Source organism: Euphorbia lathyris, chromosome 3 (assembly GCF_963576675.1).
Source record: "Euphorbia lathyris chromosome 3, ddEupLath1.1, whole genome shotgun sequence".
Classification (NCBI taxonomy): domain Eukaryota; kingdom Viridiplantae; phylum Streptophyta; class Magnoliopsida; order Malpighiales; family Euphorbiaceae; genus Euphorbia; species Euphorbia lathyris.
This window is the reverse complement of record NC_088912.1, coordinates 24,117,527-24,142,784: the sequence shown is the minus strand read 5'-3', so window position 1 is coordinate 24,142,784 and position 25,258 is coordinate 24,117,527. Positions and strand designations below refer to the sequence as shown.

The following is a 25,258-nucleotide window of genomic DNA, read 5'->3' as shown; positions in this document are numbered from 1 at the left end:
TATCACTGGACTTGTTCATTTACTGATTAATTTTAAATTTCACTTGACTATATTAATATGGTTTTCAATTTGCAATAAAAAATATTTATTACGAAAATTCAAGAAGATGAAAGAGCAAATCTATAACGAAAAGGGTTAATTAAAAAAAAAACTTGTGGTTTTATAAATTTATTGATCGGTATATGTGGTTCTTTTGTCTTAAAAATAATCATGTGGTTTGCTTCATTAGCAAAATTAAGACAAATGACTAATACGGTCAAAATTGTCGACGTAGCGAGAGACAATTTTGTCCAATTTTTTCTATGAATATTATTATATTTACTATTTTAACATTCTACTGTGTTAATATAGCAATTCTTCTTAAAAAAGAAAGGTTTAAACTACTATTTGACCATCGATCTATCCAAAAATTTGTTATTCGACTCATGACTTATTATTATTTGGTCACATTTAGCCCATGATCTATTCCAATTAGTACAATTTCATCCAATTTAAATAGAAATTTGACATTATTGTTATTCTATCAGCACGTTACGATATTTTTCACATTTAAATTTGATAAATTTAATTTAGAGATTTATTTTTATTTGTTCTTTTTTAATCTAATTAATTATTTTAATATAAGAGAGTTTATGCGACAAATAAACTTCAAGAAATGTGACGTATCAAGCTCATATATCAAAATATCATTACATATGAAGGAGGAGAACGGATTTGCCAAGTCTCCATCTAAATTGAGTGAAATTTCACCAATTAGTATAGTTCAGAAGCCAAATACGACCGAATAACAAATGACAAATTTTGAATACATCCCTAAATAACACCTTAAGCCAAAAAGAAAAGGTGTTGCTGTATTCGGCCAAATTTAAGTTAGTCAGGATAAACTAATCAGTTTTTTTTTTTGTAGTTTTGTAATATGACCTAATCAAGTGTGTAACATCTTAGACTATTAACAGACAACTGAAAACGTACAAATTCTTACACATATCTCTTAATTTAACATATAGAGTTGCAGAATCAAACTATTACCAAAAACAAAAAGCCAAATTCAACAAGTAATTTATTAACTCACATCACATGGCTACGTAAGAACCGTTTCATTTAATAACATATCCAGAAACTTCTCTGATGCCCAATAAAATCTTGAAGAAAACACATCTTAGATCACTGCAAAAAATGGGTTCTGATAATGAACACATAGTGATGTTACCATTCATGGCTATTGGCCATCTCATTCCTTTTCTTGCTTTAGCAAGGCAAATTCAACGCAGAACCAACTTCAAAATCACCATTGCTAACACTCCTCTCAACATCAAATACCTTGATTCACTTGAACCTAATAATCTCCACTTTGCAGAGCTTCCTTTCTCAACTCCGGCAGACTCCGGTCTCCCCTCCAACACTGAAAACTCTGAGAACTTACCATTAGACCAAATTGGGAAGTTCTGTGAAGCTACAACAAGTCTCGAGACCCCATTTCGCGATCTTCTGATTGATATTACAGCTAAAGAAGGAAAGCCACCGGTTTGTGTGATATCTGATTTTGTTTTCGGATGGGCGAATGGTGTAGCTAAGAGTGTAGGAACTGTTAATCTTTGTTTCTCTACTTGTGGTGCTTATGGTAGCTTAGCTTATTTCTCTATGTGGATGAATCTTCCTCAACGGAAGGCTGATTCAGATGAGTTTCGGGTCCCGGGGTTTCCTGAGAGTTACCGTTTTCATGTCACGCAGTTGCACCAGTTTATAAGAATAGCAGATGGTACTGATGTTTGGTCTAAGTTTATGCAGCCACAGATTGCACTTTCTTTGCAATCTGCTGGATTGTTGTGTAATACAGTTGAGGAAATTGAGCCTCTAGGACTTGATCTATTGAGGAGTTACATAAAGATTCCGGTTTGGAGTGTCGGCCCTCTACTTCCACCTGAAATACTCAACAGTTCATCGGAAAAACCATCATGTCTAAGCTCCCACCGCGTCGGAAAGGAACCGGGGATGTCCACGGAGAGATGTCTTGATTGGCTTGACTTGAATAAACCATGTTCAGTTGTGTATGTTTCATTCGGTTCGCAGAATAGCATTAGTCCTGCACAGATGATGGAGTTAGCTTTAGGGTTGGAGAAGAGCGGAAAGGCTTTCATTTGGGTGATTAGGCCTCCGATTGGATTCGACAGGAAAGCTGAATTCAGATCAGAATGGTTACCGGAAGGATTCGAGGAGCGAATTAGTAGTAATAAACAAGGTTTGCTAGTGAGAAACTGGGCACCTCAATTGGAGATTTTGTCACATGGATCAATAGGAGCTTTTGTTAGCCATTGTGGATGGAATTCAGTAATGGAAAGCTTGAGTCAAGGCGTGCCGATGATCGGATGGCCGTTGGCGGCGGAACAGGCATATAATTGTAAGATGTTGGTGGAGGAAATGGGGGTGAGTGTGGAGTTGGGAAGAGGGTTGGAGAGTAAGATATCATGGGAAGAGGTGAAGAAGGTTGTAGAGATGGTAATGGATGAGAATGGGAAAGGGGGAGATATGAGGAAGAAAGCTATGGAATTTGGAAAGATGATAAGAGAATCAGTGAAAGAGAAGGGTTCATTTGGTAGAGCTTTAGATGATCTTGTAAGAATGCTTTTATCTATGAGATTTTAGGGTAAATTAGAAGTTGGGTTGCGTTAATTAAATTAGATGTTTCTCCTTTTTTTCATATTTATAATATTTGTGAGATGTAGTGCGAGAAGAGTTTTATGAATTTACAGATAGATATCAATGTTTTACGAATTTACGATAGATATCTATGTTTTCTTCATTACAAACCAAACCATATGGTTTGTACCGATAATAAATTCGCGACAACTGTCCTAACCCTGTTAAAAGGTCAGGGGTAATTTCGAAAAAACAAATTGACTCTTTCTTTTTCTTTTTAAGTCTGGAATCCAAATCATATTTTCTTCTTATTTTTTTTAATGATGGAATTAAAGTTTTCAGAACATCTGGAATTTCATAGTTCTGGAATTCCATTTGAAATTCCAGAATTAAAAAAAAAAAAAGTCAAAAAAATCGCTTTCCCCGAAATACCCGTCTGCCACATCAGACTTTTATCAGAGTTAGGACAGTACCCGAAAATAATAATAAATATGAAATATCTCCTTCCACACTTAAATTGGACTATGTCCTCATAGGTGCAAAAATTGATAATTCCATAAAATTGATAGAGTACGAATTCAAACATACGAATTAAAATAGATAATATTGTACCAAACACATTCAACATAAAATGAAAATATTGTACCAAACATAGTAAGATATTGTACGAAACATATTAAAAATAAACATGAAATACGAAATGAGTTGAAGAATGAAAAGATAAAACTTATTCATGCGAAGGTGAACCCGGTGGAGATGGTGTAGTCACGATGCCTTGACGACGGAAAAATGAAAATAACCGGCGTCGAGTGGACCTGTGCTCCTTCCTCAAACTATGGATGTTGGCATCCACTGCGGTGATCCTTGAACTCATTTGTCTATTGTCAGCAACAACTTCATCCAACCTCAAATTCATTTGACGGTTGTTTGCATTGACTTGATCTAAAACACGTTGCCAACCAACTTGCTCTTCAACATTAGCCCCGATATTAACTCGTGGCTCTTCCTCTTCTTGCTCATGCTCTTGTGCTTGCCCTTCAACATTTTCCTCCTCTTCATCCTCATCATCTTCTAAAACGAATTTAATCAAAATAAATAAGTTTTTTCTAAGTTTAGTTAGAAAATCATTTATTGGTTTGAATGGATTAAATGGTTGTGATTCAGAATCCAATTCCGAATCACAACCATTTAATCCAAATAAATAATATTTTGACTACTTAATTTGTTATAGAAAAATAAAACAAGGAACAAGACATAACGTTCGTAATTTTGATATTAAATTTAAACATCTCACTATACTAATCAGCAAATATTCTTTCATATCCATCATCTCCAAACCTTGTACCACCGTTATTTTGGGAAACAAGTAATAAAATGATAAGTAGAGTATCGTCTCCACAGGGATTGATAACCAGGGGGCAATTGACACTGTCCATTTCCAGGATCCTCCAAGCCAGTAGAATCAGGAACATGGTGTTCGCTGCAAACACCAATTGCAGCAAGCGAAAGGGAGTAACCTTAGACTTTTGTACCTTAGTTAATTCTTGTCAAATTTTATGTATGTTTGCCTAGTCCAATTAAATTAATTCTGTGTTGTCACGAGGGTCCGTAAAATAACAATGTGATCTTCCCCGTTTAATTATGAGCAAAAATATAAACTTTTACCCTTCATGTAGGAAAAAAGTTTTAATTTTTACTCATTAGAAAGGGAGGGAGAAAGCTATAAGGAGGGAAAATATATTGGCCAAAAGTTTAAATTACAAATCTTGAGGATAAGAGGCCCGTCACATCACACTGTTTTAAGGCTACCTTTTTGTACTTAACCTGCACACCTCTCTCGGTAAATTCGAAGTAGGTAGAGTGTAATTAATTTCAAAAAAGTAACCGTTTGCACCCCTCCCTAAGCGTCCTTTCATCCTTCCGCGGCTGTTGTCACACAAACTCGTACAGGTGGCGTTAAGAGAAACGTCGTAATTATGACGGTTCTGGCAACAGGCCGTTTCGAGCTTTTTCTACTTAAAGGACGAAGGGTGAATTGCGGACCCTAGTAAACATTTTCTTATTTCTCTCTCTCACACTGTTCCTCATATTTCCCTTGATAACCATTTTGGGTGCAGCTATTTACTCTCATTAACAAGATGAGGACTCGCGGCTCTAGAAAGCAAGTAAAAATAGAAGGGGCAAAGAAGGACAAATCGAAAGGCAAAATGGTTGGCACAAGTGCAGTGGCTTTTGTACCAAATGAAAAATTGGTGAAGAAATTATCACAGTTCAAAGACGCCAATGTGCAACAGTACTACGAGGATTTGGCTCAACTGGAGTTCGGACCAGTAAGAACGATCTGCTGGGAGACTCTGAAGAAGCTTAAACTTTCGGGTCGTGTTAAGGAGCGCATGGAAGCTTAAACTTTCGGGTCGTGTTATAGGGAACTCACGTTGGAGTTTCTGGCTATATTCAAACATGATCCGGAGATTACTGACCCTGAAGAAGAGGGGAAATTTAGTTTCCGACTCATGACCCACACCCAGCGACCGTCTCTGAACACTTTTAACCACCTGCTCCGTGCCACTGATGACGATGACTTGGAATCAGAAGGTTACAAGGGAGCTTTCACCGAAACCCCAGATGACTTCGACCCAACGATTTTCTAGCATTCTATCTCGGGCCAGCCAAGTTATGATGGAAGTGCCTCTAAGGCGTCTAACATCAAGGACTACGCCCTCCGTTATCTGCACAAACTGGTGTCTGGAGCCATCTTTGCGAGAGAAAACCAAGCAACCATCCCCAACGCGGACCTTACTGCTCTACGGAGCATGATAACTAGGCGCAGGATGAATTTAGGGTTCTGGTTTGGGGAATATGTTAGTGCTTTTGGGCGGAAGAACTCTTCCCTCATATGTTGTGGCAGCATTGTGACGCGCATAGCGGAGGCAATAGGGGTCTTCAAACCGGAAGACCGAAACAGGCTGACGATGGTAAACCACCCAGATCAGATTGATTTGAGAAGCCTACAAAGCATGTTGTTCGAGAAGATGGTTAATGGAAAGTGGGTGTGGATGTTGGATTTCGTTGAGGCGAAGAGGTTAGAGAGCAAGAAGCGGAAAAATGAGCCGACGGTATCCGTTTCATCGGAATCTAAGAAGGTGGAACAGGCCAGGGATCTAGGCTTCTACCGAAAGTGCTCAAAGCTCTCCAACGAAGATATTATCTCCCAGTTGAACGCCCTGTTTGCACAGACCAAAGCCAACCGAGACCAGATACAAGCGCTGGAATATAAAAATGCCTAGCTACAAGAAGCACATCTGTGTGGAAGAAGATCAAGGGCGGGAGAGTCCCTCTAGTGCCTCAATAAAAAGTCCAGTAAGAGCAAAACTTGAGACAACCACCAATGCTGCAGCCTCCTCGAAAGGGGATGGCACTGTTCCTGCTAAGGATGGAGAGGTTGATTCCTCTCTTTTCCCGCTTGTCTGAACATTCCATTTGTCGTTGTCCACGCATCTGGTAACACTTATAACCCTTCTTGTTATTTGTTTAAACTCCTCTGATATCATGTTATGAATACAAATATTTGTTTAAACTCCTCTGATATCACGTGCCTTTAGATTAGCAACCTCAACTACTTTCATAGTTGGTACTGATATCGGTGCATCTCAAGGTGTGCTAATCAAAGGAGGTCAAACATTAAAAAGTGTTCATAAGGTTCGAATTCCAACATTCTCTCGACCACATTTTAGTTCTCGATATTCTTCTAATCCGTTTAGTTATTGATCTGGCAAGTGAGTTGTATCTTCTTTGATAAGAAAGGTATAAAGGCAGCCTATTTTAAAGAACTAAATAAGTCTAATAAAAGGAAATCCCTAAGTTTATTTAAAGTAATTATAGAGTGTTCATACAAGCATGAAGTGAGACGAAACATTATAATAAACTAATAAACTTAAAACCACCCCAAGTCAAGTGATATGTTTTAAATAGGGATTGACATAACACTGTTGAGACTTGCATGTAACAATGTTTTCTGTCGAGACAGAGAGCTGATCTCACAAGTTTCAGATATGCAGATATCTGGACAGTTACATGGATCCAATGAAATGGGTTCATTAGGATTGGGGACCCGACTTGAGATAACAAGATGGGTAGATTTATCCTTGTCACTTGTTCATCTCATTGGTATTAATAGGTATAAGTAATTCTAAGACTCAAAGGAATGTTAATTAGTGATTCTGGATTATGGAATGTGATGCTTTGATCCTGTTGTAACACGATCCATAACAGAAGATGACTCTGGGGTGTGTACGGCAGACGTTGGGTATCACAGGACGATTAGAGTTGGAAAATCAGTGATTGTTGTTGCAACTGAGGTATGTTTTTCTTCTTAAAACTTCATTATCTACTCAAGCTTGTTACAAGATTTTTCCCAAAAGTCATCTATAAGGAATAACATGTTACAAATGGCACAAGAGCCCATTAAAATATGCTAGACATATTGATAAGAAAGAATTACCGAAGTCAAGATTACAGTGAATGTAAAACTACATTCCATCAATTGGATATTAGTTATAAGAGTCGATATAAGGAAAATTTCAGATTTTGAAGACTTATTATTGATGTTCATATTAAGTCCTGATTTCACATTAGCTTTGTAGAGATAATGTGTCAGTTAGTTAGAGAACGTTTTCTGTAATCTAGCATTTTCTATAAGCTTCTGTAAATACGATATACACATTTAATATTATTTTTCTTTTTTACGCTATCACTTTAGTTATTTTTCTTTTTTACGCTATAACTTTAGTTTTATCATTGTTTTTTTAACTCATTGTGATAAGCATGTTAAAATTTCAAATAACGTATATGTTTGGGTATTTGTCCACTAACTTGATAATAGGAAAATTGAACTTACCACCATCATTGAAAGTCTTAATTACTAAAGAGATTAAGAAGATAAAGTTGAAGACAAACCATGTATTATTTCAGTTCTGTTTCTTTTACCTCCGTCTCTCCTTTCTCCTTTTTTTTCTGCCTTAAAATCATACGACCATTGATCTGAAACAGTTGCACAAGTTTTAAATTTAGAAAGTTAAATTTCTAGAAAGATAATTGTACCAACTTTAAGCTATGAATTCACAAGGCATATCTAGTTCGTATCATACCATTTTACACTAAGCTTAAGGAGGGAGGCAATTAATCAGAAAAAAAAATACTTGCTATTAATCAAATACCAAAACTCTAATGGTAATCAAAGTAAAATATGTAAAATGATCCATACAACATATATACGGCATGTAGTGTAAGTTTATCAAAATTTTGGATATAAAAAACTTGAAGTGGATTCACAAAAATGGGTAACATAAACGATCTATGTACAAATATGCATTTCAACTTCTCATATAGTTTACGTTACTTTTTATCTCCCAAATAGGTAAAAACACATTCTTAAGTAGTTTGGCTAAGTTTATATTTATGATTCTCTCATTTGCATTGTGATAATGTCAGATGAGCGCCTCTATACCTGGTTTTCACGGGACAACCTGCTCACAATGTCAATGGTCTTAGACGCCATATCCCTTCTTTGTGTTAATATTCTTAGAACAATGGCTGAATACTGTTGGTTGGACACAATTATGTTCAGTAATATCAGTGCTTCACGCATCAGCAACGTCCTACGAAAAAAGAGGACTACGAAAAAAGAGGAAAACGAAGATGAAAACACAAGAGCCGATGAGGATCCAAAAAGGGTGAAACACACTGCTGCACACACGCTTCAGCAAAGAATGAATGAATGCAAGTTTCAAGTAATGTTCAAAATGTTGCAACTAATAAGAACATAGGCTTTGATTTAGCACTCCAAATCCAACATAATCATAAGATTTCATTAACTAATTTCGGATTTAAGTCAGCTTGAACATGCTTATTTATACATGATCTTTGAGCCAGAGAAACAGGGCACATATCAATAAAAGCCTCTAACTTATGTGCATAGATTACCATGATTACATGCCCATAAACACAAGTTCAATTCTATTTTTCTCAGCAGCAGCATGATCTAAATCCACTATCCTTCTTAAAAATGGATAATAAAACTCCAACTAAAAGATGCACATATCCTTCTACATTTTATCTTCCTGATGTATTTAGTTCATTAAAAGATGCTTAAAATTTGAATTGAATAACTTGAAGGTGAGTTTATGCACCTTCAGAATTAATTTAGCCAATGCTTCATCAATCAATTCGTTCGTGATAACCTATCATCTAAAAATCCAATTGATCTTCGCTGAGCAAAAATTTCAAAAAATTCCAGCAATCAAATACATTCAGAACATTCTAGAATCCTTAATTCCATAACCTTAGTAAACATCATGCATATACGCTCTTCTCTGTCGCAAAACTTATTTTCACCATGAAAGCAGCAATACCAAATAAAAGCACCAAAAACAAGCATTTGAAGATAAAAAATGAACTGATCTATTCAAAATCACAGCAGAAACTTCATAAAAGCGCACCTGAGTTCGTATAGTTGATGATATATGAATTATTATCTCTGAGCTGTCTCCTCCGCCTTTGAACCAAACCGCCGTAATCGCCGTTGTTGAGATCCTACTGGCGACACGATCCGAACAGATTAAAAAAAAGGTTAGAGGAGGTAAAAGGAAACCGAGAAGGGAAAGAGAGAAGAATGTACATACCATAGTAGACGGTGCGAGTGAGTGAAGAAGCACCATTATACAACTGGTTTAAATAACCAAATTTTAAAAGGCCGGAGTTGAGGATGGATCAAACCTGATTTCAGTCAAAGCTGATTCAACTGCTAATTCATCACAGACTGCAATTTCAGTTGTGACCTGAAATTGCAGTCCGCGTGATGTCCTTGAAGATAAAAGTTGTTTGACTGAAATTTGGGATCCTTTAAATAATACTATTTCAAAGCTTTTTTATTTTTCTTTACAAAGTTAGCCTTTTAATAAAAAAAATTATCATTTATATATTTATTTGTTGTCTTATTCATACTACGAGTCTACGATTAATATTTAAAAATTATTTTATATTATATTTGTATTTTGTTTACGAAGTATTTATAATAATATATATTTAAACTTTTTTTTTAGTTTTTTATTACCTTTAAACATTGTAATCTTCGTACTATTATTATACTCCCTCTGTTTTCTGTTTTATATTACATGTATTTTTAGATATTTTTTCTTGTTTCATATTACATGTTATATAATATTATCAATACACATTAAGTCACCTTTTGTGTGCTATAAAACGTGGGTTTATCGAGATTAATTAAAATAATTGACTTATTATATAATAAATAAATAATGGAATCAATAAATAAGCGACACAAAGATCTTTTTTCGAATATCCTTAATTACTATGTAACTCTCCAAAAAAAACATCTAATATGAAACAGAATGAGTATCATTTAAGATTATTTTATACCATAATTATAAAAAAAAAATTGAAGTTAAAAGAATGCATCATTGGTATATATCAGCTAAAAGAGTAGAAGATAAAAAAGGAGGGGGCATAGAGTCATTCTCCACGGACAGATATGGAACTGACTGTCTCGCTAAACTATGAGCTGCGCAGTTCACTCACTTTTGAATTAAATCAATATAATGAATAATTAAATCAGAGAGATATGAAAGAAGCTGATGTCGCCCATTGATTGCCTGGACTATTGATAGACAATCTGAACGGGGCTTTACATCTTTGTAACTGTTATCTTTAATCCATGAAAGGGCTTCCTTGATTGTCATTGTCTTTGCAAGAATAGGTTCCAAACAGCCTGCTAACCCTCCTTGTTTGGCAAAAAAGCAAAGGCCGTCATGATCACGCAGGATGAAACCGAATGAACAGTATCCTTTATCATGGAACAAGCTTGCATCGACATTACATGCCAATTTCCTTCCATTGGACGAGTCCAATTACCCCTAATTAATGTATCAATGTTTCTCACATCTTGTGTTGTCTGCCACTCTGCTACATCTTTAGCTGTTGTACGAATCAGCTCCTGCAATTGTAAGAGGGATTGATTCTATACGTGGCAATTTCTGTTCTTCCACAGCCACCACACAACTGATAAAATATTGCCAATGAAAGAGTGTTCAGGTCCAGTGATAATTTGCTCCAACCATTCGATAAATCCCTGAGTCAAGTGCATTCGGTAGTCTAAGAAAAAACTCGCCATACCTCCTGAGTGGATGAGCAACATATGAAGGCATGGTCAGTGGCTAATAAAGGATTACTCAGTTGTGTGTGGGGGGAGGGGGGAGGCGATTTTATACGTGTGTTCGGAAAAAAAATAGATAAATCGAACTTGCTTATTTTTTTTTTTTTTTGTATATATTTGTGTTATAATTTGAATGGTCTAGAATCAATTTTAAGTATTAATGTACAATTTCTTAAAATTTAGTTAGATTTCATTTAATAGTTCTAACATATAAAAAAATTAAAAATTTTGACTTCAGATAACCTAACAGGCAAAAAAAAATTAATAATTTGGATTTAAGAAGGCCTAAGAGGCCAAAAAAATTAGAAATTTGGATTTAGAGAGACCTAACAAACCTAAAAAAAATTAGAAATTTGGATTTAGTAAGTACCTAATAGGTTCAAAATATTGAATTTTTGAATTTTGAACAAGCTTAACACGTAATGGGATATATTTAATTTTTTTTTAGTAGTTCAATGCTAGTTTCTAAAAGAAATTATAACATTTTTATATTTTTTATTTTTAGCTTTAAAATTTTAAAACTTAATGTAGAAATTAAGTTGTTTGAGTCTCAAAAATAAGAAATTAATTTTTTTAATGGAAAAGACATAATAAAAATGAGTTCTGTTAGGCAGGAAATTGACTAAATATAACATAGTATTTATAAGGGAATTTGGGTGTTTTATTATGTCATTTGGTAAGAAATAAGGGCTAATTACTGTCCTTGTGCAGATAAGCAAAGAGAAATGCTAAACTCGCTGGAAACAGCTTGTTTTGCTAAAGCCAAGAGGAGTGGAGCTTTACTTATATCCAGCGGTCAAACGCCGGATTTTTCCAATGACGGACAGCGACAGATCACGGTGACAGTGGCAGGGAAAGCGGCAGAGCGGCAGGTGAAAGTGTGTGGCGATGGGATTGCCTAAAGAAGCAAGATGACTTGAAGTATCACCCCCTTGAGTGTTCAAGGGTTAATCGAAAGTTAATCATTTTAGTTTATTTTAATTGTAGTTGGTAGTTGACTTATTTTGTAGAAAGGGTACGAACTGTTGTACCTATTTTGGCCTCTGTCTTTCCCTTTAAATAGGTGAAGCAGAGATAAGTTTAGGGACTTCGGATTTTTAGTATTTTAGAGTAAGATAGAATAGAAAAAAGAAGAGAACTCCCATGGAGTCTCAAGCTATATCAAGAACCCTCTTCTGCTCACTGCTCGATATGAGTGAGTAGTCCTTTTGAACGGGCACGGCCTGGCCGGCCCGATGATGTAAGTGTTACAATGTTTTTATGAATATTTAGTATTTTGCCAATGATGTGGTGAATGAGGATTTAACTTTCTTGCTTAAGCATGTATGTATGTGTTAGATGAATGATAGGACACTGTTTTCATCTTCATCGATATCTCTATTGATCTCCCAACTTCGAAGCTGACAAGTTAGAAGGTTGTGTTAAGGGTTTTCTCATCTAGAAATGCAGCTTTGTTCTTAATGCTAGAAAGAACGTATCTTTAGGACGCTAAAGGTGTTAGTAAATCTTAGGAGTTTGAGAACACACGAAAGTTGACTCAAACTCACTTCAAAACTGAAACTTTGGCTTCATTGGCATTGTCTTGTATTCATGGAATGTTGTAAGACGTAGCACACCGTGTTCGGCTATGTCGAGCCTGTTCTATTCTCTAAAATCTTTGCAAAGTTATTTCATTTTCTTGTTTCATCAGTCTGCCTAAATTGTTAAGTATCCAACATCAAACAATCAACGATAAAAGAAGACTCTGTTGTGACACACACTGTTTACCAACGATTTCTAATATAGATTTGAATCACAATCCCTGTGGAGACGATACTCACTTATCACTTTATTACTTGTATCTAGTGCACTTGCTAGAGTCTAATCTGAGGACAACAAGTTTTTGGCGCCGTTGCCGGGGATTGAGAGCAACAAATTTATAGCTGAAATTTCTGTAAAATAGGGTGTTTTTAATCTGTGTGTTAAGGCGTGCAGGAACAAAGAAGTTAATTACCTGTTTATGCGTAGAGCTGCACCTCCTGTTTTTCCTATCGATCTCGAATTAGAGAGAACGTGTAGACGAAACAGAGCGGGAGCTCGACGTGCTAGACAGAGAGAAAGGCAAAGAGAAAGAAGAATGGCTGGAAGGGAAGGCCCAGAACAGCCAGTTCCACCAAACCAAGAAGAAGAAGGAGAAAACAATAACCCTCCTGTTATGAGAATCAGAGACTACCCTAGACCAACTACCGAGGGACACTCATCGTGTATCGTGTTGCCCAACGAGGGGAACAACATGTTCGAAGTGAAAGGGTCCATGATACAGATGATCCAGGCCTCAGTGCAATTTAATGGGTTTCAATCTAAAGATCCAAATGGGCATCTTCAAGAATTCATCACATTGTGCAACACATTCAGGTCGAACAGGGGTCTCTCTGATGACGTGATCAGATTGAAGCTGTTTCTTTTTTCCATAAGGGATAAAGCGAAAACCTGGCTGCGAAATTTGCAGCCGGGAACGATCATGAGTTGGGAAGAGATGGCAAGAGCTTTTTTGATGAAGTATTTTCCACCTCGACAAGCCATCAAGCTACGAAATGAAGTGTCACGCTTCATACAAGACGAAGATGAGTCGCTGGCTGAAGCCTGGGAAAGGTACAAGGAGCTGCTCAGAAGGGTGCCAAATCATGGTATCCCTATGTGGATGCAAATGCAGAACTTTTACAATGGCGCGACCAACGTTTACAAAATCCAGATTGAATCTATCGCGAATGGCAACCCCGAAGATCTAGAGCCACAAGCTTTATATGACCTAATAGAGAAAGTGGTCATCACGAGTTACAACTGGCACTCGTCCAGAAGTGAAGGGAAACGGACAGGAAACGAGGATGTCGTGTCAAAATTGACAAGCCAAGTAGAACAGCTCACTCGACAGCTGGGAAAGATAAATGTCTCGTCCATTCACAATGAACTGCCATTCAATGAACCGCCATTTAATGACAGTTGTGGTTTTTGCGGAGGAGCTCATTTCAATATCAACTGTCCCGGAGTTAAGCAAGGAAAAGGCACACGGGCTGAATGCGACTACGCAGGGTACAATCAGAGGAACCAACCTAACCGTTATTCTAACACGTACAACTCTGAAACCAGGAACCATCCAAATTTTGGATGGACAGGCCAACCAGACCAGCTGGGACCACCACAGTATCAGGATCAGCATAGGTATCAACAACAGCAAGGAGGACATTACCAAAGATAACCTCAGCAGCACTATAAACTACCTGTGCCACAAAAGGAAGATGTCGAACCAGATATGAAAACAATGATGATGCAGTTCATGAAACAGACGCAGGCATCAATCAAGAGTCTGGAAACACAAGTTCACCAGATAGCTGCGTCCACATCAAAAGGAAAAGGGATAATGCCAAGTAATACAGAGCCAAATCCTAAAGGCGATGTCATGGCAATCACGCTAAAGTCTGGTAAGGAAACTCAACCTGTGTTTATATCTGATAAGAACGCTGAGTGTGCAGGAACATCCAAAGAAATTGAAGGAGAACAGGAACAGGCTGTTCCTAGAAATGAAGAAACAAGGAAGGCAGACCAAGAGAAGGAGGAAATAACGTATGAACCACCACCACCGTATGTTCCACCTGTGCCATATCCAACGCGTCTAATCAACAAGAAGTTGGAAGAGCAGAATTCGAAGGTGCTGGATACCTTAAGGAAGTTGCATATAAACATTCCTTTCGTGGAAGCACTAGCACAAATGCCGACATATGCCAAATTCCTCAAGGACATTTTATCGAACAAGAAAAAGCTGGAGATCATTTCCATGATACAACTCAACAGAGATTGTTCATCAATACTCCAAAATAAGCAGCAGCTGCCCAAGAAGCTAAAAGATCCAGGGAGTTTTTCGATACCTTGTTCTATTGGAAAACTGAATATTGAAAATGCACTGTGTGATTTAGGGGCTAGCATCAATCTTATGCCATATTCTGTGTATGCAAAACTTGGACTAGAAGAACCCCAACCTACTCGCATGTCTATTCAGTTAGCTGATCGTTCCGTATGCTACCCTAGGGGGATTGTGGAAGACGTGCTAGTAAAAGTAGGAAAATTCATTTTGCCCGTTGATTTTATTATAATGGACATAGAAGAAGCCTTGCATGTTCCTATCATCCTAGGAAGACCGTTCTTGGCAACAGGGAAGGCATTGATAGACGTGGGTGAGGGGCGCTTATTTTTAAGAATTAATGGGGAAGAAGTTATCTTTAAGATGAACGAGGCTATGAGGCGTGCGAATAATAATGATGACACATGTTGTGTCTTAGATGATTTTCAAAGTCTTTCTACTTTGCAGGAACAGGACACATTAGAAACTTTACTAGGAGAAGAGGTGAACATACGCGCGGGGACAAGCTGTTCCATTGAGTCCAACCTTCCGGCACCTCCGTTCGACCCTACTGTTCCAACCCATCAAGAACCACCAGAGGTACCAACTGTGCCTGTGTCTAAACCAGAATTGAAGCCACTATCTGATAATCTCGAGTACGCATTCCTTGAACCAACCAGCGGGCGTCCTGTCATAATATCCTCAAAGTTGACTCCAGATCAAAAGGCGCAACTCTTGGCTGTTTTGCGAAGAAACAAGGCTGCAATCGCATGGAAAATTGATGACATAAAAGGAATTAGCCCGGCAGTTTGTGTTCACAGAATTTTGATGGAGAAGGAGCATAAACCAACAGTCCAGCCGCAACGCAGATTAAATCCCCACATAAAGGAGGTTGTACGTAAAGAAGTAATTGTTGAAACACCTTTCCACAGGATTTTGATTTGATAAAATTATTTAAGTACAATTAAATATTCTATAACACACTAAGTTTAAATGCTTTGATTTATTGTTACTAATGTGTGTGTTCAATGTTGAGTTTATAATTGTTACAAGACATAAAGATCATAAGGCCCAAGCCCTATATGAAAGTCAAAACCCAAGTTAAACAAGGCCAAGATCACTCAGCCCGCGTATTAAAAAACGCTGCTGTTGAGTATTGAAACGCAGCTCAGCAATGAAGGATCTAGAAGATCCACGTAGATAACTTCGGTAAGAAGCTACTGAGCTGTCTCGACAAAACGTACAAGACAGCCGCTGACCACAAAGCAACTTCCAGACCAAGTATTTCCTCTTTTGGTAAAGAACAGAAGATGCAGGAAGCTGTCTGTTTGACATTACCAGATTTGGAGGAACATACTGCCACACTGACCGAAGAACAGAAGATGCTAGAATCTGATTGGCTAAGAGAACTGCTGAACAGACTGAGTGAAAACGACATGAAGCCGTTTCCCTCCAACGGTTATTTCGAAATTCGAAATAACCAGAAGCTCTCACAGCTCTCTATAAATAGAGCATTCAGAATCCTTATTCAATACAGAACTTTGAGCAAAAGCTGTTACGCTGACCAAACGTATACAAAAGTTCTGCATCCAAAAGCAAAGCAAATCTTACACGACAATTTTCACATCTGTGTAAAAGTCTAGAGTGATTGATCCTCAATCATCTAAGGTGTTCTAGCAATTGTTGTTTAGGGAAAATCTTAATCATTTCTAGAATTAGAAAGGAGAAGCTGAGTACTCGGTTTTAGTACTTAGTGAATTAGAGTAGAAGTGAGTAGAGGTATAGAGGAAGGTACTCTTGTTATACTCAGCTTCTGATTTGTAAAGGGTTTTTGAGTCTCTACCTTTAAAGAGCTCAGTAGTGAATTGGAAATCTCGAAACGTGTTCCGGGGACAGGACGTAGGCTTAGAAGAAGCCGAACCTGGATAACTCCGCTGAGTGAAGTATCTCTAACCCTTAACTCCTTAATACATTGCTTGCTTAAAACAAACTAAAACTGACCAAGTAAAAGAGGTCAAGCTGAGTTGTGCGCTGCAAACGACTTAGTTCAGGAATAGACTCTAAGTGCTATTTCCTGACTTAAGCAACGAAACTGACCTAGTCACCAGTTGACTAAGCTAGTGTCTTGTTAATTGCTCAGTGCCGCTGTCATATACTTTCTTCTTAAGAAAAAGAAGTTTGCCCTAATTATTTAAAAAGGGTAAAATAGTTCCTAACCCCCCCTTGGAACTATCTTTGCAACCTTACAAGGGACCAACAAGTGGTATCAGAGCTTAAAAGCTCATTACTAAAGGTTTAACAACCTTGAGTTGATCCATACCATGGGTGAAAACAGCACTCGGTTTCTCCCTGGAAACCAGACAACTCAGATATTACCTGAGGGGCTGTCCATTACTAGGCCTCCCCTATTCTTCGGGTCAAACTATACCTTTTGGAAGAATAGGATGAAGAACTTCATTCAAGCTACAAACATGAGTGCCTGGCTATCTATAGTCCAAGGCCCGTTTGTACCTGTGAAAGTTGTTGCTGGCCAGTCAGTTGTTAAAGCTGAGGTTGAATGGACAGAGGATGATCTCAAGAAGCTACAAAATCATGCTTCGGCTATAAATATGCTTCACTGTGCGCTGGATGCTGCAGAATACAACAAAATATCAGGTTGTGAGTCAACACAGGAGATCTGGAAGAAGCTGGAGGTCACCTACGAAGGAACCAACAAGGTGAAGGAGTCTAAGGTCAACCAGCAGATGAGATTGTATGAGCTGTTCGAAATGAACAATGATGAGGGGATTTCTGAAATGAATGCAAGATTCACCAACATCATAAATGAGCTCAAAAGACTTGAAAAAATCTTCACTGAGGAAGAACAAGTCAAGAAGATACTCAGAAGTCTTCCTAAAGACTGGCAAGCCAAGAAGACAGCCGTTGAAGAAGCTCAGGATTTAACCACCTACAAATATGATGAACTCATCGGCTCACTGCTGACTCATGAGATATCTATGAAGAATTTCGAGGTGAAAGAAAAATCCGAAGACAAGAAGCAGAAGTCACTTGTCATGAAAGCTGATTCAACTGATGATGGCTCAACTGACGATGAGGAGATGGCAATGTTCACAAGAAAAATGAAGAGACTGTTCAAAAGAAATGACAAATACTCCAAGAAGCCTTATAGAAAATTTGATAAATATAAGGCTGACTCAAGTGACAGCAAATTCAAGAAGGACAGCTCAAAGCCCATTAAATGCTTTGAGTGCCATCAAACCGGCCACATCAAGTCAAGCTGCCCAACGCTGAGGAAAGACAAAAAGAATGGCAAGAAGGCAATGGTGGCAACATGGAGTGACAGTGATGATTCTTCATCTACTGAAGCTGAGGCCACAGAGTCAGCGAATATATGCTTCATGGCTGACGAACTTGCTGAGCCATGCATTTCTGAGCATGCTGACCAATCTGATGAGTCAGATTATGAAGAGCAATCTAATGAGGTAATCTCACTCTCTCAACTCAGAAATGAAATGGGTAATGCCCTGAGTGATCTCTATACACTTGTCAAAAAGTGTAACAAGAAGATTAAAGCACTCAGCCGACGCTGTGATGAAGTAGAAGAGGTCATACTGAGTGACCTCAGATACCTTCTTCAGGACAACTCAGTTTTGCATGAAAATATGAAAATCATTCATAAGTCTGTCTCTGAAGTCCAGTCAGTTTCAAAGAAACTGAGGAAGGATGTCACAACCATTCAGAACCAATTAAAGGTTCCAAACAAAAACAATTTTCCTCTGAGAACTCAGTATCAAGGTACTCAGTACCAAGGTACTCAGCAGAGACGAAATCCCCAGCGAAGAGTCCAGTGTGACTTTTGTGGGAAGTTAGGACCCACCACTAAGGTGTGCTGGCACGCTCAGCACTGGGGTGCTGACAAGTCAGTAAAGAATCCTAAACAGAAGGTCAGTTGTGACTTCTGTGGAAAAAGTGGCCATACTATCAATATATGTCGCCACAAAATAAAATATGATGCTTTACCTGTTGAACCTAACAAGTCAGGACCCAAAAAGAATTGGGTACCTAAAGGAAACTGATCACAATGCAGGTAAGCCTGAGATGTGCCGAGAAGTCAAAAATGTGGTATATTGACAGCGCATGCTCAAGGCATATGACGGGTGATGAAACTCAGTTCATCACGTTTGAACGTAAACGAGGAGGAAGCGTCAGTTTTGGAGACAATAGAAAGGAGAATGTTGAAACACGAATAGAACAAGACACAAATCTACCCAAGGAGATAAGAGTCCCAAGAGGGCATTCAGAAAATGCAATTCTTGACTCAGCTGGAAATACCCTGATGACAAGGAATCAACTCAGGAAGTATCTCGGCAATGTAGCCTTTGTCTCAGTTCAGGAGCCAAAGAACTTTGCTGAAGCTGAGCATGACGAATTCTGGATGAATGCCATGCAAGAGGAACTGGACCAATTCAGAAGGAATAATGTATGGGAGCTAGTGCCACATCCAAGAAGCCAGAAGACCATTGGAACCAGATGGGTCTTCAGGAACAAGCTGGATGAACAAAGAAACGTAGTCAGAAACAAAGCACGGCTTGTAGCTCAGGGCTACAGTCAGCAAGAAGGGATTGACTATGGTGAGACCTTTTCCCCAGTGGCAAGGCTAGAAGCAATTAGGATTTTATCTGCATATGCATCTTATATGAATTTTAAATTGTTTCAAATGGATGTTAAGAGTGCATTTCTTAATGGAGTAATAAACGAGGAGGTCTATGTCAATCAGCCTCCAGGGTTTGAGGATCCTAAGTTCCCAAACCATGTTTATAAACTCAAAAAGGCTCTGTATGGCCTCAAGCAAGCACCACATGCTTGGTATGAGAGGCTGACCAACTTCTTACTGACTAGAAACTATGTCAGGGGTCAAGCTGATACAACCTTATTCATTAAGAGAAAGGGTAAAGATACCCTGCTGGCTCAAATATATGTAGATGACATTATATTTGGTGCTACTAATGAATCTATGTGCAAGGAATTTGGTAAGCAAATGCAGACTGAGTTCGAGATGTCAATGATGGGAGAACTCAACTTCTTCCTTGGACTTCAAATTAAACAAGGAAAGAATGGCATATTCATCAGTCAAGATAAATATGCCAAGGAGATATTGAAGAAATATGAACTAGAACATTGTAAGTCAATATCCACTCCTATGGGCACTGACACTGTCCTCTGTGCTGACAAAAATGGTAAGTTAGTAGACAGCAAGTTGTACTGAGGTATGATTGGCTCTCTACTTTACTTAACAGCAAGTAGGCCGGACATTCAGTTCTCAGTATGTTATTGTGCTAGATATCAGGCTAACCCTAAGGAATCCCATTACATTGCTGTAAAAAGGATCCTTAGATATTTGCAAAGCTCAGTAAATGCAGGCTTGTGGTATCCAAATACTCATGACTTTACACTCATCGGATACACTGACGCTGACTATGGACGAGACAAGCTGGAAAGAAAAAGCACCTCTAGAGGATGCCATTTCCTAGAAAGCTATCTTGTATCTTAGTTCAGCAAGAAGCAGACGTCAGTAGCCCTGTCCACCACTGAAGCTGAGTACATTGCTGCTGGAAGCTGTGTTGCTCAAGTCCTATGGATTAAGCAACAGCTTGAAGACTATGGTGTACAAACAAAGACAATTGAAGTCAAATGCGACAACAAGAGCGCAATTGACCTCTCAAAGAACCCAATCCAGCACAGCAGGATGAAGCATGTCAGCATAAGACATCACTTCATCAGAGATCATGTACTCAAGGAAGAAATCAAGCTGACCTATGTGCCAACAGATGAGCAGCTCGCTGATATCTTTACAAAGCCTCTAGCACGAGAGCAATTCAGCATACTGAGAGAAGCCATTGGTATGTTTAATCCACTATCTTAAATTCCTAAGTAAAAATGTGATATAATGCATGCTGAATGAATGTTAACATGCTGAGTGTTTTAAAGAATATCTGTCAAAATCACATGCACAGCAACTAATGCACACTGAGTAAGTTATCTCAGACCGAGTAACTAATTACTCCCACTATCCGTTGCACAAAACTGACCACTCAGAATATGAAACGTTTGTACCAACAAATGCTGAGTAAAGGTAATCATTAGCATTCAATGCAAACGCACGCGTAATGACACCTGTACAACGCATGCGCCGAATATGTCATAAAGTGTCATAAATGTCAGGGATTCTACCGATTGGACAACCCAAGGGTAAAACCGACCTAAATTCAAACGGAAACCTTAATTAAAAAATCTATAAATAGTGGGTATTTCCCCACTACCTTCTCTTTACGCGTACTGAACTTTCAAAAGCTTCAGAATTTCCTTACGAACTTAAGAACTTCAGAACTCCTAAAATGACTCAAGCATCTTTCAACATCTCCGGTGCCGGTCGTTCCAAGGCCACCACCGATGAACAGACAAACAAAACCTCCACTCAGCCTTCTCCGTCCAAAGCTACTGGACATGGAAAAGGAAAAGCCACTCAAGCTCAGGGAAAACCAGCTAAACCTAGACAGTACATTCACGTATTCGAGAATGTCCGAGAATGGAAAGTGGAAACTTCTCGCTGGGTATCTCAGACATTCATTGACTCAGAACAACCGTTCTGTGACTGGATAAAGAACAACGGCTGGACTGAGTTGTTCTCCCTACGATTCCCCACCTACCCTGACCTGGTTATGGAATTCTACCATAACCTCAAAGCTGACGCAAAGGACCATGACTACTTAGTCACTGAAGTCAGGGGAAAGACCATTTTCATCAACCCAACGTATTTGGGATCCTTACTCAGCCTCAAGACTGAGGGTGCTGAGTTAAGAAGAAATGGTGATCAGGAGGACATCTACTATGATGAAACCTTCTGTAAGCCTGCTGGGTACATTGGAGAAGTATCCAGCTCGTCCATGGGTCAGCATCAGAAGATGGCCCACTTCCTGCTGGTCCAACTGATCTACCAGAAGGTCAACTGCACCAGCTCAGCCTCCCACTTCGAGATGTGCTTTATCTGGCACATGCTGACCTACAAACCGATAAACATGTCAGTGTTTCTAATAGCTGGATTCCTGCGTAGCACGAACAATCTAAGGCTAGGCTCGCTGATCACAAAGATTCTAGTTGACCACAAGGTTGACTTACAAGGAGATCATGTGTGAAAGGATATGAGATCACAACAGCATCACTGCGTGCTCTCAAATTCAACCAACCTCTGAAGAAAGGAAAATTTATTGAGCAGCCAGAGGAGCAAGCTGAGGAAGTGCTACCTGCTGAGGTGATTGTTCCAGCAAAAGGAAAACGTACTAAAGCCCCAGCCACAAGAAAAAGGAAGCCCACCGGTACTCCATCTAAGGAAGTTGAGCCTAAGTCCAAAAAGACCAAATCAGCTACTGAGTCAAACCAAGACAAAACTCAGTCAGCTGAAAAGCACAGCAGGCAAGATGAGCCTGCAACTGAGGATACAACTGATCCTCCTCAGAAGAAGCAGAAGACTTCTACTTTTTCACCCATCAACGTCCTTCCACTTGACTTCGTAGTCACTTCGGACTCACATTATGCTCAGCATCATGCTGAAGAAACTGAGCAACAGGAAGATGAGGTGGACCTAGACGAACATTTCGTCACTCAGCTCGAGGAAGAGCTTGAGAATGAAGACACTGAGGATGAAGGACATGCACAGGAGCAAGCTAACTCTGAAAGGACAGCTAGTGACCATGATCAAGCTGACCAAGCTCACACTGAGTCAGCTAATGGAGTTGAACAACATCACGAGCCAATTAACCAGCACACTGCTAATCAGAATGTAGACGACTCTCCATCTCAAGCTGATGTAAATCAAGCTGACCCTCCTCCTATATAAAAGACCAAAAGAAGACTGGTAAAGGCCAGCATCTTAGACCAACCAGTCAGCACACCATTGCATGATCCATCCAAGGTCAAGATGACCTTCTTCCGGAAGCCAATTCCTTCTGCACCATCTCCTCAACCTTCACAAGCAGCAGAAAAACAAGCCTCTGTTTCTACTCAGGAACAAGCCGAACAACTTAACTCTGCAAACCCGCCAATCCAAATCGAGCAAAATCTCGAAGAAAACACAGTACCAGTCAGCTCTGAACCCATCCAACCTGACTGTTCCGCTGAGGTTGAACCTGCTAACCCAACAACTATCCAATCAACACTTGCGCAGAACCCAACAATAACCCCAGTCCCTGACCCAGCAACCTCTTCTCTATCTGGTCAAACTGCCATCTCTCAGGCCACAATCACTGTTACTGAGTCCAGTCAAAGAATCATTGACTCAGTGCAGGCTCTGATTAGAGATATTCAGCATTCAACTCCTCCTGCTGCTGCCATTTCCCATATAGAAACTACTCAGCCTTCTCAAGTAACTCAACTTCTCAATAAAGTTAAGGAACTCAAGGACCTGCTGAGTATTCTACTATCTTCACAAACACAGCAAGCTAGGCAGGACTCGATTGCTAAGTTGGCTGAGATCCAGCTGACAACAGTACAGTGTCTCACTTCTTTATCTTCCCAGATCCAGAACCTGTCAGCTGCGAACCCAAATCTCGCCACTTCCTCTGAGTTAAAGATGCTGTTTGCTCAGCTCCATACTGAACAAAACAAGACTAATGCACAGCTTGCAAACACATCTCAATGCTCAATGGAGCAACTCAGTAAGGCAGTTTGTCTACTTAATCTCCACAAGGAAGAAATGGACACCAACCAGCTCAAACAGGATCAAATACTGACCAATTCCCAGAAGATATTCGACCATGTTAGACACACGAATCTTCAGCGTGAGCACTATGATACTTCACTTCTCAAAACCTTCCACAACTCCTTTCTGCGCTGACAGACACAATTACATGGCTGGGAAAAGGACAAGCTTATGTACTCAGTATGCTCAGTGCTGCTGATATCCGTATTAGTCCTGAGGTCCTCAGCAACGGTGCTCCTATCTTTGATGGCATAGACGAAAGTGCTGATCGTTTGAAGACCTTCTCTGCTGAGCTCTCAAGAGCTGTTCTTTTGGATTCCTTCAAGTTGCCTCCACCCGGTGCTGGCAAAACGGGGGAGAAGAAAGATCAGCGCAGAACTCAAGCTGAAGGCAGTCAGCAAAAGAAGAAGAAATAGATAAAAAAAAAACTTAGTTAAATCAGAAGCTAAGTTTACACTTAGCTTATTTCTTCCTTCTTATAACATGTATTATGTATGCTGACTATCCTATGTTATTTAATACAATACATGCATGCATTGTCGACTTAACTTGTGTTATTTATCCTTTCATGCTAAGTATTATGAATGCATCTTCTAAGTACAAATTGAACTCAGTAAACGAGTAAAATACCTGCTGAATGTATGCTGCGTAAAAATTAATGATTGATCTTGTCTAAAATCAACCATTGAACAAATTAATTACTCAGCGCTCTTTTACTATACTACACTTCCGCTAAAACTGAGTAAAAAAAAGAATATATCCCACAAGCTGACCTATACTTGAAAACTGATCTTAGACTTATTCAATTAAACCTTAAAATGTTTAGAATAAAACTAAGTCAGTAGCTCAACCCTGATGGGGGAGTTTACTTAGTCAAATAGGTCAACTATCATGGGGGAGCTCAATGCTGAGTTCCTTGCTGAATAGTTTTGCCAACATCAAAATGGGGGAGTTTGTTGAAACACATTTCCACAGGATTTTGATTTGACAAAATTATTTAAGTACAATTAAATATTCTATAACACACTAAGTTTAAATGCTTTGATTTATTGTTACTAATATGTGTGTTCAATGTTGAGTTTATAATTGTTACAAGACATAAAGATCATAAGGCCCAAGCCCTATATGAAAGTCAAAGCCCAAGTTAAACAAGGCCAAGATCACTCAGCCCGCGTATTACAAAACGCTGCCGTTGAGTATTGAAATGCAGCTCAGCAATGAAGGATCCAGAAGATCCACGTAGATAACTTCGGTAAGAAGCTGCTGAGCTGTCTCGACAAAACGTACAAGACAGCCGCTGACCACAAAGCAACTTCCAGACCAAGTATTTCCTCTTTTGGTAAAGAACAGAAGACGCAGGAAGCTGTCTGTTTGACATTACCAGATTTGGAGGAACATACTGCCACACTGACCGAAGAACAGAAGATGCTAGAATCTGATTGGCTAAGAGAACTACTGAACAGACTGAGTGAAAACGACATGAAGCCGTTTCCCTCCAACGGTTATTTCGAAATTCGAAATAACCAGAAGCTCTCATAGCTCTTTATAAATAGAGCATTCAGAATCCTTATTCAATACAGAACTTTGAGCAAAAGCCGTTACGCTGACCAAACGTATACAAAAGTTCTGCATCCAAAAGCAAAGCAAATCTTACACGACAATTTTCACATTTGTGTAAAAGTCTAGAGTGATTGATCCTCAATCATCTAAGGTGTTCTAGCAATTGTTGTTTAGGGAAAATCTTAATCATTTCTAGAATTAG

At 38.9% G+C, this 25,258-nt stretch overlaps 2 protein-coding genes across 11 annotated transcripts; one reads left to right on the top strand and one right to left on the bottom strand.

The window, feature by feature from the left end:
- The first annotated feature begins 1,110 nt into the window (after nucleotides 1-1,110).
- LOC136223490 (UDP-glycosyltransferase 92A1-like) lies at nucleotides 1,111-2,974 on the top strand. The gene has a single exon (XM_066011516.1). It carries the CDS (start codon nucleotides 1,129-1,131, stop codon nucleotides 2,641-2,643), a length of 1,515 nt encoding a protein of 504 aa, XP_065867588.1. The 5' UTR covers nucleotides 1,111-1,128; the 3' UTR covers nucleotides 2,644-2,974.
- Nucleotides 2,975-3,241: 267 nt separating this feature from the next.
- On the bottom strand, nucleotides 3,242-9,560 carry LOC136223249 (uncharacterized). 10 transcript variants are annotated; one of them, XR_010685879.1, is made up of 5 exons: nucleotides 9,318-9,560; nucleotides 9,135-9,231; nucleotides 8,144-8,310; nucleotides 7,594-7,677; nucleotides 3,242-3,708 (listed from the first exon to the last, which is right to left on the bottom strand). XR_010685879.1 is itself a non-coding variant. In XM_066011153.1 (5 exons), the coding sequence occupies exons 1-5, from the start codon at nucleotides 9,351-9,353 to the stop codon at nucleotides 3,580-3,582; spliced, it is 480 nt and encodes a 159-aa protein (XP_065867225.1). In that variant the 5' UTR covers nucleotides 9,354-9,560; the 3' UTR covers nucleotides 3,242-3,579. The 10 variants fall into 10 exon arrangements, 6 of the variants coding, with proteins under 6 accessions (XP_065867225.1, XP_065867226.1, XP_065867220.1 ...); XR_010685880.1 differs by having other exon boundaries at nucleotides 3,242-3,705; XR_010685881.1 differs by having other exon boundaries at nucleotides 8,144-8,236.
- Between the last annotated feature and the right edge of the window lie 15,698 nt (nucleotides 9,561-25,258).

What these genes read in the sequence shown, in the direction of transcription:
- LOC136223490 (XM_066011516.1), top strand. Translation starts at nt 1,129, where the DNA reads ATGCCCAATAAAATCTTGAAGAAAACACATCTTAGATCACTGCAAAAA.
- LOC136223249 (XM_066011148.1), bottom strand. Translation starts at nt 9,353, where the DNA reads ATGGTGCTTCTTCACTCACTCGCACCGTCTACTATG. An exon ending in CATCAACTATACGAACTCAG is followed by an intron (nt 7,678 to 9,134) that starts GTGCGCTTTTAT and finishes CAACTGTTTCAG; the next exon opens with ATCAATGGTCGTATGATTTT. An exon ending in CAGAACTGAAATAATACATG is followed by an intron (nt 3,709 to 7,593) that starts GTTTGTCTTCAA and finishes AATTCGTTTTAG; the next exon opens with AAGATGATGAGGATGAAGAG.